This window comes from Oxyura jamaicensis, chromosome 8 (genome assembly GCF_011077185.1).
Source record: "Oxyura jamaicensis isolate SHBP4307 breed ruddy duck chromosome 8, BPBGC_Ojam_1.0, whole genome shotgun sequence".
NCBI classification, from domain to species: domain Eukaryota; kingdom Metazoa; phylum Chordata; class Aves; order Anseriformes; family Anatidae; genus Oxyura; species Oxyura jamaicensis.
The window spans coordinates 11075494-11088619 of record NC_048900.1 but is presented as its reverse complement, the minus strand read 5'-3'; the positions used below and the strand labels follow the sequence as shown (position 1 = coordinate 11088619).

The window sequence follows — 13126 nt, the reverse complement described above, 5'->3', positions numbered from 1 at the left end:
GGCCCGCGGGGCCGGTGGTGGCCCGCGGCGCTGGTGCTGGCCCTGGCGCTGCCCGCGGCGCGGCCCCGCGGGCTGTACGCGCCCAGCGACCCGCTGGAGCTGCTGGGGGCCGACACGGCGGAGAGCCGCATCCTGGGCTCCCCCAGCGCTTGGGCCGTCGAGTTCTTCGCCTCCTGGTGCGGGCACTGCGTCCACTTCGCCCCCACATGGCGGGCCCTGGCCGAGGACATCCGCGGTGAGTGACCGCGGTCGCCCCCCTACCCCCCCCCCCCCCCCCCCCGCGCCCCCCTCGCCGGCACCCGGGGGGCTGCTCAGCACCGTTCGTGCCGGGCCTGGCTCAGCACCGGCCATGGACCTGCTTCGGCCTGGAGAAGCCCGGCCCCGGCCTCCCCCAGATCCCCCCAGGTCGGGGGGGTGACAGGAGACCCCCGGGGGGCGCCGGGCCGGGTCCTGCGCCCCGGTTTTGTCCTCCCCAATTTGACCTTGGCAGCTGCCGAGGGGACCCGCCGGGGTTCGCCCTGCCTCCCGCCGCACCCCTCGTTTCCCCCTGTTATTGCACTAATTGACAGCGCGCACACCGCCCGCTGAGCTGGGCCGGCAGGGAGCGAAGGATGGGGGCAATGGGGTGCGTGCCCCCTCGCTGAGGGGCAATGCCAGGGATCCCGGCCCCTCTGTGCCACGGGGACCCTCGCCCCATCTCGTACCGCTGGGGGATGCTTGGCAGACTGAAGCCAGGCTGGGTTTTGGCACCACAAGGACACCGCCGTACCGCGGATGCTCACCCCGCGATGGGGTCCGACGAGGTCAGAAGCCACCCCAGTGTGCCGCTGGCAGGCGGGAAGGAGCCTGCGCCTGCCGTACCCCCAGGTGGATTTTTGCAGGAACGGGCTCGACGGGCAGGACGCCGGCTCCGGGGCGCCGCGTGCCGATGAGTGGAGGAGCGTGTCTCGCCCCCGGCTGCCCCCGCGGCCGCGACAGCCCTTCCTGTCCCCACGTGGCACCAGGAGAGGCTCGTGCGCCCCGTCACCCTCGCAGCAGGGTGGCCTCAAGCTGTTCTGTTTATTAACCAAAAAGGAGCCATTTCGGAGATTTTGGTCTCCATTTTGCTGGTTGAAACCAGTAGATCCTGCTGGTTGAAGTGCCCGTGGACCTTCCCCGGGGACACCTCTGGACAGAAGGGTCACGAATGTCACCTCCTTCCCCTGCCTGGCTCTCATGATGGAGGATCGCCGGCACGGTTTCAGGCTTGTTCCCACTTCACTTTCCTCCTGTCCCATCGGTCTGGAGTGAGACGAGCTGGAGCCCGTCTCACCCGCTGTGCCCAGCCGTGGTTCAGCCATCCCTCCCCAGTCCCGGCGGCATCCCGGGGCCCCGCGCCCCATCCCGCCGAACCAGACGGGCAGGCGGCCGCGGGCAGAGCCGCCTGCGCCCGGCCGGGACAGGGCGTGCAGGGCTGGCACCGCCTCGCCTGGCTCTGCCGTCGCTTTTGCCGCCCCAAAAAGTAGGGCACAAAACGCCGGCCGGGCGAGCGCGCCCAGTGCTTAGGGCTCAAGGTGCTGTGGGGCCGTAATCAGCCCCCCAGCCAAGCGTTTGCGGCCACGGGCAGCATCCCTGCTTGGATGGGGACTGTCCCTGGGTGCTGCTGGTATTGAAGGATCCCAGCTGATGATCCGCTCTGAGTTCTGGTAGAAAAGGCGTGGGCACGGCTCCACCAGTACTGAAAATACGCATCATGGGGCGGGTGTTCCTTATTTTGAGGATTTTTCCAAGCAAGCATTGATTGGAACAAATCCCCCGAGCTTTGGGAGGCGAGAAAAGAGGCCAAGGTGTTTAAGCTGTCCTCGCCATGCGCTGGGGCTGCGGGAGGAGGTGGAGGTGGGAGATGGAGATGGGAGGGATGCGGGGGACGGGGCCAGGCAGCATGGGGCGTCTGCAGCCCTGCTGCAGGCAGCGTTGGCGGCAGAAGGATTAGCTCTGCCTTGGCCCCGTGCCTGGCTCTGCGCAAGCTCTCTGTGGCCACCGTCACCACCAGGAGGGACAGGGAGAGGTTTTCCGATCGCTGAGGATCGACACAAAGCGACAGCTCGTGCTCCCCAAAAGCAGAATGTCCTCGAGGATGGGGACGCATGGGGTTGTGCACAGGAGCTGCCCGAATTGCAGGGATGCTCCATGGGGCCGTGGCCGTGCTGACCCTGTCCTCTCACCCTGCAGAATGGAGGCCAGCAGTGATTCTCGCGGCCATCGACTGTGCCGACGAGGCCAACCAGCAAGTGTGCGCGAGTTTTGGCATCACTGGCTTCCCCACACTGAAGGTAAGGCGAGGGTGGGGAGAAGGCCCTTGCCCCTTGCCAGTGCCTGGTTTTCACCCTGCTTTTCCCTGTGGCCCGTCCCTCTCTTGCTCAATGGGGCTGGCAGTGCTACTGCACCAAAATATTCCCTTCGGGACTCTGCAGGCTGCTTTGCCCTGCGGCCGAGCAGCTGCCCGGGATGGGAACCTCTGCTGGCAGCAGTTGGCAGGGCACCATCCCTCCTCCTGGGCCCCTGCCCGGCCGCTGAGCTGTGTAAATACGCTGGCTCTCAGCACTTCCCACTGTAAACAAAGCCCTGTCCAACACCTGCAGGGCAGGCAGAGCACCCCAGGCACTCTCCAGCCAGCATGATGCCCTTTAGGCAAGCAGGGTGAGCTGCCAGCTCCTTGAGAAGGAGAGGAGGGGAGAAAAGATGGGTTTTTAACTGTTTGTTGTGCTCAGAGGTGGGTGCCAGGGCGACCCCGTCCTCCTTCACTTAATTAAAGCAGGGTTAATTGCAGCTCGGTGAGCTGGAACCAGTCGAACGCCCTGCGTGTGCGTGCAGCCCGTGGGGCCGGCCGGGCTTCGGTGGGACTTTGCTGCAAAAATCAGACTTTTTGGAGCAGCGAAAACCCTCCTGGCTTCCTCCTCCGCTGGGAAAGCAAGCGGTGCTGGGGCTGTGGGTCCAGCAGGCTGACAAACCCAGCGCAGGGTCAAGATTTGGGGTGCAGGAGCTGTGCCCAGCCCTGCCCTGGGGTCTCCCTGGGCAGGGGGTGTTGCTGCTGTGGCCCGGCACCCCCTGGTCCCCACCTCCCCGTCGGAGCCCTGCACCTTCTGCAAACAGCTCCCAGCCCGGCCTGCAAAGCAAACACCTACGTGGCACGATCCGGTTTCACTGCTCCGGCTGCCTGCCACAGCTGCCGTGGGAGGCAGGAGAGGGCGCAACCCGGGCAGGGCAGGGGTGAAAGCCCGTTCTCGTCCCTTAGTGGAAGCTCAGGAGCAGCACACAGTGGTTTGTGGGACCGGGATGGTCCCGGCTGCACCCCTGGGTCCCCTGGAGGTGTGCGCCGTGCCGCCTGGCAGTGCTCAGCATCCCTCCCCTCGGGGCGGGCGAGGCGCATCCGGAACCAGGCAGCATCCGTCCCGGTGACGTCCCACGCGCAGGGATGCCCGGCGAGGCGGGGACGCCTCGTGTTTATCTGTGTTGTGTTCCTTCCAGTTCTTCAGAGCTTTCACCAAGAAGGCAGAGGATGGGATAAGGATTGCTAGTGAGTACTCAGAGGCGTGGGGGCCTTTTAGGCATGTTTTCTTCGGGCGGTGAGGGGAGTCAGGTCCCAGGGGACAGCTCAGACCCATGTCCTGTCCCCCTGCAGACCCTGCTGCCACCGTTGCGGACCTGCGACATGCCATCATCACCAACCTGGAGCAGAGCCTGGACGCCTGGCCGCCCGCGTGCCCTCCGCTGGAGCCCGCGAGGTAGGGGAGGCAGGAAAAGGGGTTTTCCAGGGAAATCCTGAGCCAGAAGCGGTCAGCCAGCACGTCTTAGGTTTTATTATTTTATTTTTAATTCAGCTTGGCTGAAAAGAGAGCAAGGTGGTGCCTGCGGAGGGGGCATTTGGCTTTCTGCAAAGTGGTGTCTGGGCCAGGGTCATGCTGCAGCTCTCCATGTCCTAGCCGAAAAAAGAAAAAACAACCCTGGTTCAGATTAATTGCTGTTTTGTTTTATTGTTTGTTGTTGTTTTTTTTTTCCCCATGGGTGAGCGCACAGCTCCCTCCTGCCCTGCCCACGCTTTGTTTCCTACCTCCTCAGTTGACCCTGCGGTTTCCTACCTCCTTAGTTGACCCTTTCAGAGCCCCTGAACCGGAGCAGAAAACAGGGCTGGAAACCTCAGCAGGGAGGAACCGGGGCTGGAACCACATCAGTGTCCCGTCCCCGATCTCTGCGGACAAGGACCTGTTGACATGGGAGGGCGAAGCACCCCGGTGGTGCCGGCGGGGCCACCTGCAGGGCCCCCCCGCCGGCACCACGCTCCTCTCTTGCAGCGCGGAGGAGGTGCACAGCTTCTTCCAGAGGAACACCGAGCAGTACCTGGCGCTGATCTTCGAGAAGAGCGACTCCTTTGTGGGCAGAGAGGTGGGTGCAGCTGGCTTTGTCCCCAGCACCCGAACAACTCCTGGACCCCTTTGGTGGCAGTGGCCCACGCAGTGTTGCCTTCTCCTCCCGGCACGCGTGGGCAGGGAGGGATGGGGATGCTCAGCACCTCCAAAAAAAATCCCTGCTGCCCTCCGCCTGACGCCGGGGCCGCTTGCAGGTGGCGCTGGACCTGCTGCAGTACGAGAACGTGGCGGTGAGGAGGGTGCTGAGCAGCGAGGAGGAGCTGGTGCAGAAGTTTGGCGTCACCACCTTCCCCTCCGGCTACCTGCTGCTCCGCAACGGCTCCTTCTCCCGCCTGCCCGTGTGAGTCGGGGGCGCGGGGCGGGTGCCAGGACACTTCCCCAGTGCTCCCAGCAGCTGTTTTGGGGTGGGAGAGGTGGGCTCACGGCTCCTTCCTCCCCGCAGGCACCTGGAGGCGCGCTCCTTCTACACCTACTACCTGCGGACGCTCTCCGGCGTCACGCGCGGCTCCTACCGGCTGAACGTCACCGCCAGCGCTCCCAACGAGACCCGCGCAGTGCAGCCGAGGCAGGCTGACCGGTCAGAGCCCCTTCTTGGGCGTTTTGGGATGGCAAAGGGGGGCGGGAGGAGGTGACGTGTCCGTGGGCGGACAAGGGGCTGGGACCGTGCCCTTTTGACCTCCAAAAATCAGACTCGGGGGGCGCAAAGCAGATCGCCGACGGGCGTCGCGTTGTGCCCCCAGCTCCAAGGTGTACATGGCCGACCTGGAGTCCGCGCTGCACTACTCGCTGCGGGTGGAAGCCGGCCGGGCGGCCACGCTGTCGGGAGCCCAGCTGGCCGCCTTCAAGTGCTACGTGGCCACGCTGGCCAAGGTGAGGAGCTGGGAGGGGAGCCGCCCACGTTCGATTCGGGGCGAAATGCAAACACACGAGGGTGGTGGAGCGCGGTGGATTGGGACACCAGCCCTGCGTCCCCATCCAAACGCTGCTCTGAAGCTGTGCCCTGCTGTTTGTGCCAGCCCCTGGTCAGTCAGAGCGGTGCTGGGGGCTTTATTTTCCTGCCCCTGCCCACACCTCTGTGTGTGGGTGCTGGCGTGGTTTTGTTCAGGAGGCAGAGGTGCTCCTTGGGGTGGAAGTCCTGGTGGTGCCGGATGGCTTTGGGTGAGAACGGAGGGGTGGATGTCCACAGGCTGAGCAGGCTGGGTGCCTGCAGAAGAGGTGGCAGTGGGTTTGCAGCTCCTGTTGTCCAACCTGAGCGCTCAGCTCAGGGTTCTGCTCTCTGCTGGCCCCTTTGATAGCCTGGCAAAGGCACTGCTGCTCTGCACGGTGCCGTGGAAGAGCCTGATTTCAGGTCTCGTTTCTGGGGCTTGGCGAGATTCAAGCGCAGAGGAGCTCTGAGCCAGCAGATGCGGTGCCACCAAGCACTGCGTTTGGACCAGGATTTCACCAGCGGATTTGAGCGAGCCTCTTCCCAGTCCGGGTTCTTTGAAACCCCCTGGCACCGGGCAGCTCCTCCTGTGCGTTTCCATCCCTGCCACGTGCCGGGGCTCTCCCCGGGGATGCCGAGCCTGTGCTGTGCTGCCATTTCTGCACTCATCCACGGGACGGAGCAGCGGCACCAGCATTGCTGCCAGCCTGGCTGAGCCTTAACTGTTGCATTCCCATGAGGAGTTGGAGGCAAGGAGCAGGGGGAATCACGATGGGGAAGGGAATGACAGCTGGGAAACAATGCATTGTGTGGTTAAAGCCTCACGTGGAAGGAAGGAACAGCGCTTTGCAGCAGCGATGGCGGATTAATTCCTTGCAAATTTAGGGCTTGTGGTCTCATTGGAGAGAACAGGGAGAACAGATTGGCAAAAAAGGAGCAAAACGCTCATTCCTTTCACTTCCTGGCTGCTTTTCCTATATCTGTGTTGTCTCTCGGTGGCTGCGGTGAGTCTGTCCCTCTCCGTCCGTCCTGCCAGCAGCACGCACTCACGGGCTCCCCATCTCCCCGCCGTGCCCGCGGTTTGTGAGCGCTGCCGCTAATCGGATTTCTCTGCCTCCCTGTCGGAGCGGCTCCCTGCCCTGCTCAGACGGCCGGGCGCTGGGGCTGTGCCGCTTTCCTCACCCATTTTCCCCCGTTCCATCACAGTACTTCCCCGGGCGCCCCTGTGTGCAGAACTACCTGCAGACCCTGGACGGCTGGCTGAGGAACTGGACGGAGCCTGAGCTGCCCCGCAGCACCCTGAAGGAGGCGGTGAAGAACAAGGACGTAAGGCTTCCCCCCTCCCCTTTGCCCACCCTCCCCATCTCAGTCTCCAGCCCCGTCACGCCGTGTCCCTCTGTCCTGCAGGCCTCCCCCCCGGCCGTGCTCCCCACCAACGTCACCTGGGTGGGCTGTAGGGGCAGCGAGCCCCATTTCCGCGGCTACCCCTGTGGGCTCTGGACCGTCTTCCACCTGCTGACCGTCCAGGCTGCCCAGGGTGGCCCCGACAAAGGTAAGGGTGTCCCTCTGCGGGCAGGGGGACAGGGGGTGCTCCATCCCAGGGGAGGAAATGCTGAGCGGTGGAGGCTCTGCGAGGTCCCCAATTGCTCTCTGTCCCCCCCCAGAGCTGCCGCTGGAGGTGCTGGGCACCATGCGCTGCTACGTCAAGTACTTTTTCGGCTGCCAGGAGTGCGCCCAGCACTTTGAGGCCATGGCAGCCAAGTCCATGGACCAGGTGAAGGGCCGGGACGAGGCCGTCCTCTGGCTCTGGTCCCACCACAACAAGGTCAACGCGCGCCTGGCAGGTAAGGGGGGCGAGGTGAGGAAGAGGATGGGTGGCACGGTGGTACCTGGAGATGTGGGGATTGAGCCGGGGTGGTTTCCCAAGGGGAAGGGATCCGGGACATAGGAGCATCCCTCGTCATGGTGGAGTTGGCCAACAGCTTTGTTAGGCTGGGGTCCTATGGTGGTGGGGACATCCCGTGCCACTCCTGGCACAGGGGCTGGCAGCTGGTCGCATGGAGCCTCTCAGAGCTGCCCCCTGGAGCACCCATCCTCCCACAATGTCCCCTCCCTGTCCCCACCTGCTCACTGCTCCACGGTGCTGATACCAGCACAGTGGGGGGCTGCAGAGGACCCCTCTCACCTGCTGCCCCTCCAGGTGGTGACACAGAGGACCCCCAGTTCCCCAAGCTGCAGTGGCCCCCGCCGGACATGTGTCCCCAGTGCCACAAGGAGGAGCGTGGGGAGCACGCCTGGGACGAGGCGGCCGTGCTGAGCTTCCTCAAGGCCTTCTTCTCCCCGGGCAACATCGACCTGGACTACACTATCCCTGTCCCCCGCGCCGGGGACGAGGCGGTGGTGGGCGCCAGGCTAGGCACCCCAAGCCCCCGGGAGAAGGAGGAGGAAGAGGAGAAGGAAGAAGAAGAGAAGGAGGTGGAGAAACCTGATGGGGAGGGCGAGACAGGGCGGGCAGGCTCCCCCGAGCTGCGTCGCCCCAGCATCGTGCGCAGGAACCCGCGGCTGCGGGAGGCGGGCGAGGACATCGTGGACCTGGACTCCTTCAGCGAGCAGCACTTCAAGAGCAAGGCGCTGCGGGCGGCCAGCCGGCGCCGGCGGCTCAGCAAGCGGGACACCATCCCTCTGCGCCAGGACGCCGGCTGGGAGCGCCTGCGGGCTCCAGAGACCCAGGAGGAAGAGGAGGAGGAGGGAGGAGGCTTGCGGAGGAGCCCCTGGCTGCGGGTGCTTGGCTTGGGCTTCTCCCGCTTGGACGTCAGCCTCTGCATCGCGCTCTACTTCCTCTCCTCCATGTGCCTCCTGGGCATGTACACCTTCTTCCGTCTCCGCACCCGTGCCCGCAAGGGTCGCCCCGGCTTCCCCGTGGCCTGAGAGCGAGCAGGGGGACGGGGCCTCCCCTGGGATTTGAGGGGACCCCCCCCCGGGTGCCTCGCCCCGGGGAGAGGTTCTGCTGCCTCTCCCAGGGCAGTGGGTGGAGGGTGATTTTTGGGGGGCGGAGGGTGGGAACGGAGGTGTCTCAGCACCCCTCCCCGTACTGCGGGGTGCAGCAGGGATGCTGATGGCGGTTCGGGTCCCGGCCCCGTGCTGGGGGCAGCCCTGTGGGGTCACACCACTGCTGGGGCCGGGAGCGTTGGGTTTCGGGGCCACCCCCCCCAGGCGTTGTGGGGCGGGGGGGCACTCATGGGTCTCACCTGTGTCCTGTGTCCACACCGCTGCTCGCTCTCTGCTTGTCTTAGTGGAATAAATTATTTTTGCCGACGGCAGCCCTGCTGTCTCGGCTCATCCCTAAATTTAACCCCTGCTTTTTGCCTCTTTGTTGCACGGGGCTGCTGTGTACCCCCCCCCAGCTCCTGGTTTGTCCCCAAGGAGGGGGACAGGCAGGCAGCCCGTGCAGCGGGGCGCACGCAGGGAATCCAGCTGGAAATGAAGCAGCAGCGGTGCTGAGCTGCGGCTCGGTGCGGCCGGGAGTGGGGTAAGGATGCGGGAGCATCCCCCAGGAGGGGGACCTGGCCCCGTTTCCCTCTGCCCTTTTATCCTTGTTAGGAATCATTAAGGAAAATGGTTGTTTTCTGGGGCCGGGGCCATCTGCTGCGCTGGCGCTGCCTAAATCCCCCTGTAACAAATTCATTGGGATTACGCTGCCCTCCCTAATCCCGGCCCTGCCCCCCGCCCGGGGGATTTAAAAGGATTAGAGTCCAGCTGATAATAAACTTTATTAAGGGGTGGGGGACTGAAGGGGGGGGGTCGTCAATCCGATTTGCAACCTTTTTCTTGCTGTCTTCACTTCGCCCAGGTGGGAGGAGAGGGCCGGCAGGACGGGGAGCCCTGGCTCCCACAGCCCCATCCTCCTGCCCTTGAAATAAATCGCCTGTCGCTGCTGCCTCCTTCTCCTTGATTTCCCTGGGGGGGGCTCATCCCCAGCATCAATACCCCCCACCCTGCACCCCCGCCCCGGCCCAGCCTCGCCACCAGCTGCTCCCCTGCCCCCCCGACCCCAAAACATGTGGCTGGCAAAATGGGATGGGGAGGGGAGGGTGCGGGGACGGGTGTTTTGGGGGGTGCTGGAGGCGGGGGGGGGGAAACTGCCCAGATTAGCATCCCCGGCAGGCGCTGCGGGGAGATTTGTGGGGCTGGGGAGCTAAAGCTGCCGTGCGTGCAGGAAAAAAAGAAAGGAGAGTCCCGTAAATAGACCTTCCGTAATCCTGTTTGGTGCGGGCCCGACCCCCTGGGGGGGCGGCACGTGGAGAGGGACAGCACCGGGGACCCCCCTCCCGCAGCACCGGGCACCAAACCGGGTACCAGCGGGGCAGCACCGCCCTGTGCCCCACTCATGGGTGGGCTGGGACATCTTGGGGACTGCTCCCCCCAGTTCCCCCGAGGGACCCCCCCATGGGGGGTCGCCCCTTCCAAGTCCCCCCCCCCGGCATCCCCACGGTGGGAGGGGGCCCGGCTCCACAGCTAATTACCTAAGTGGCCGCAGGCTGCGGGAGCCAGGCGCTATTCCCTAATAGAATTTGCCCTCAAGTGCAATTTAATTTTCCACCAGGCCAGCCTGCCCCCCCCCCCCGGCTCGCCGCCTCCCGCCGCTCCCTTTCTCCCCTCGGTCCTTTTTCCTTTTTTCCCTCCTCGGCGTGGGCGAGAGCGTTGTGCCGGCACCCCCCCGCCGCCCCTGCTCGGGCCGTAAAACCACCCGGGGGGGGGGGGGGGGGGGGGAACGGGGGGGGGGGGGGGGCCCCCCAAGAGGGGGGGGGGGGCTGCTGTGCGTGGTTTGGTCACGCAGGGAGACGCCGGGAGGCTGGCTGAGACCTGGCGTGCTCGGCGCACGGGTGGCACAAATGGCTCCACCCGGGCAGGATGCGGCCCAGGGTAGGGGGGTGGCTGTGGGGGGGTCCCCGCGAGCCCTGGCTCGGTCTTGGGGTGTTCCTGCTGCGGCTGGAAACGGGGAAACCCAGCTGAGCCCCCCCCCCCCAGGAGCATCCCCCAAACTGCCCCGAAATGCAACCTGCTGGAATTCGGGATGGTCGCCCCCCCGCAGGCACCGCGCCGAAACTTAGCTTGGAGAAGAAAATAAAGCCGGGGGGGGCGGGGGGGGGATTCTCCCCAAAAATCCTCGCTCACGGTTTGGGCAGCACGGAGGGGACGGGAAATGGCTGGGTGAGTCCCCCTCCACCACCCTCTGTTCCCGAGGCGAAACAAACCCCGAAGCCACCAAACCCCGCAAGGCGAGGAACAGATGGGCAGCAGGAGGGCTGGGGGGGGCAAAGACAAGCGACACGGCGGGGGGGGGGGACACAGTGACGGCGTGGGGGGGACGGGGAAGTCGCGGCCAGCCCGAGAGGAGGATGCTCGGGGTTTTGTAGGGGAAACTCGGCGCTGCGCTGCTCCCTTCGGCCGCTCGCCGTCGCGATGAGTAATATGGAGCGGGGCAGCGGGGTCTGTATCAATCTGGCACGGCAGAAAAATGAATGAAAATTGAATTCCCCGAGGAGAAGGGGGTGGGGGGAGCCGCGCTCCAGACAGAAAGATAAATCAGAGCCTGCCGGAGAGGAGGAGAGCGCGATGCCTGCCGACAGCCGTGGGGTAATTGCGGGAGCCGCTTCGGAAGGTGGAGAGGAAGAGGAGGAGGAGGAGGAGCGGTGCTGTCCATGCATGTCCACGCGTCCTGCCGGGAAACTTCTCCTCCAAACCCGCCGCAGCGCTGCCGGTGCCTGGGGACAGCAGCCACGTCCCCGGGGTCGGCTCTGGCCGCAGGTGGTTGGGGATGCGAGGGCCTGGGATGCGCTCAGTGCACCGCAGAGCCTTGGTTTTGGGAAGGGAGGGAGCTGGGGGTCAGCGCTGCCACCCCCACCTCGGCAGGGAGCTGGCTGGGGGCTTGGCCAGGGCGGTGTTTGGGGGTGGGAGCCGGGGGGGGGCTCACTTCTGCGATGAGCAACAAGCCAGCTGGGGTCTTGCTGTGCCATTAAGCGTTGGGGTTAAAACGCAGCAGTTCACTGACATTTTTTCCTAAAGAAGCATCAGAATTAATAAATTCCTCTCCTCTCTTCCCCCGTTTTTTATTTACACCCTTCTTCTTTCAATTGTCGGTGTCCCGCGGACACTTGCGGCGCGTTTCGGGTGGGGGCGGCCCCTGGCTGGGTCCCGTTTCAGTGTGGGAACGAGACCAGGGAGAAAAGCACGCGGGGGCCGCTCCCTGCTGCTCCCAGCCCTCCTCCCTCCCTGCGGTCGAGCCCCCGCACCTCTCCGTGCGCCCCTTCGGCCTGGCTGCCACGGGCTGGGCTGCACGGGGCCGACCCAAGGGCCGGATCCTCGTCGAAGCTCGGGAAGCAGAGCTCACCGTCCCTACTATCGCGACTCCCCGCTGCCGCGATCCCCCTCTGTCGCGACACCGCCTGACACCCGCGCCACGCTCCGCAGCCGCCGGACCCCCGCGTGGGGCGTGGCGCCGCCAAGCCCCGCCCCTTCCCCGCAGGCTCCTCCCACCTCCCCACAAGCCCCGCCTCCTCGCCGAGATGTCCCCGCCCCCTACGGCGCGGGGTGGTCGGGGATTGGCCCGCCCCGCCCCCGCCCCCCTGCGGGCGGTGACGTCAGGCGCGCTCCCCGCAGGGGAATGAATGGGAGGCGGGCGGCGCGGGCGGGCACAGCTGCGGCGCCGCGCCCGGGCCGCCACCGGCACCGGCACCGGCACGGCTGGGCTCCGAGCGCCGGACACGGCGCTGCCTCCGGCCCCGGGGCTCTGCCGGCCCTGCCCTGCCCTCCTGTCCCCCCCCCACCCCGGGCCAATAAAATGATGCAGAGCTCTGCGCTCGCTGCCGAAGGGGCTGTCAAGGGGCTGCCGGAGATCCTCGGCGTGCCGGTGCAACGTAAGGACGCTTTTCTCTTCTCCCCCGCTTCGCTCCCTGCCGCAGAGCACGGCGCCGGGGGGAGCCGGGCGGGCCCGGCCCCGACGGGGAGGTCGGAGCGGCTGCGGCCGGGCGGGGGCAGGGGGGTGCGGGCGGGTGCGGGGATGCTCGCGGTGCCGCTCGCAGTGCCTCCTTCCTGGCCCCTATCTCACGACACCCCGCTATGTCGTTTATCGCGACAGGCAAGCCGAGGCGGAGGGGAAAGCCCTGCAGCCGGGACGGGGAGGGCGGCGGTAATCGCTCTGCGGCTGCGGGCTCCCCCACAGCACGCATATATTTGATATATTTATATATATATGTATGTATATGTGCACATGTCCATGCGTGCCGCACAGCCACAGGTAGCGCACCCAACGCAGCCCCCCCCCCCCTCCCCCGCCGCCGGGATGCGGGCACAGCATCGCACGAGGACGGCCCGACCCCGACGTGCTGCGGGAGAGCCCCGATTTTGCCCCCCCCCCCCCATTTCCACGGGGCCGGCCGGACCCTGCCTTGCCGGGGATGGTGGTGGGGAGCCGGCGATGGGGGCGGTTATTTTGCTGTTGTTGTTTATTTTATTCTTTTTTGTTATTATTATTTTTCCCTGTCGTTTGCAAACGGTTCCGGAGAACCGGAGCGTCCCGGCGAGCCCGGGGAGGGGGAGCCCGTCGGGGGGAGCCGGGCGATGCTCTGCGGCCCTTGGGCCCCGGGAAAGTTGTAGGGTTTTTTTGGGGGAGGGAGAGGGGGATTAAGGGGGACAACGGTGCGGGGACGAACGGGACCCCAGCCCCGGGGCCGTGCTGGGCGGGCGGCTCCGCCTGGGGGGCGGCTGCTTTTCGGTGGGGGGGGGGGGGGGGTAC

At 65.8% G+C, this 13126-nt stretch overlaps 2 protein-coding genes across 2 annotated transcripts in view; both read left to right on the top strand.

Moving 5' to 3' along the window:
* QSOX1 (quiescin sulfhydryl oxidase 1) lies at window positions 1–8683 on the top strand (the record flags this gene model as incomplete). Its single annotated transcript, XM_035333374.1, has 12 exons — window positions 1–235; window positions 2212–2312; window positions 3508–3556; window positions 3662–3764; window positions 4332–4422; window positions 4601–4746; window positions 4849–4983; window positions 5147–5276; window positions 6538–6657; window positions 6739–6883; window positions 6996–7175; window positions 7532–8683. Coding segments are annotated over 12 exons (2163 nt in total), but the record flags the coding sequence as incomplete, so codon positions are not given.
* A 3345-nt stretch (window positions 8684–12028) lies between these two features.
* LHX4 (LIM homeobox 4) overlaps window positions 12029–13126 on the top strand; it is a 9645-nt gene continuing 8547 nt past the window's right edge. The window contains exon 1 of the mRNA XM_035333975.1: window positions 12029–12248. Coding sequence (XP_035189866.1) covers window positions 12173–12248 — 76 coding nt within the window. The 5' untranslated portion in view covers window positions 12029–12172. The remainder of the gene's footprint in view (window positions 12249–13126) is intronic.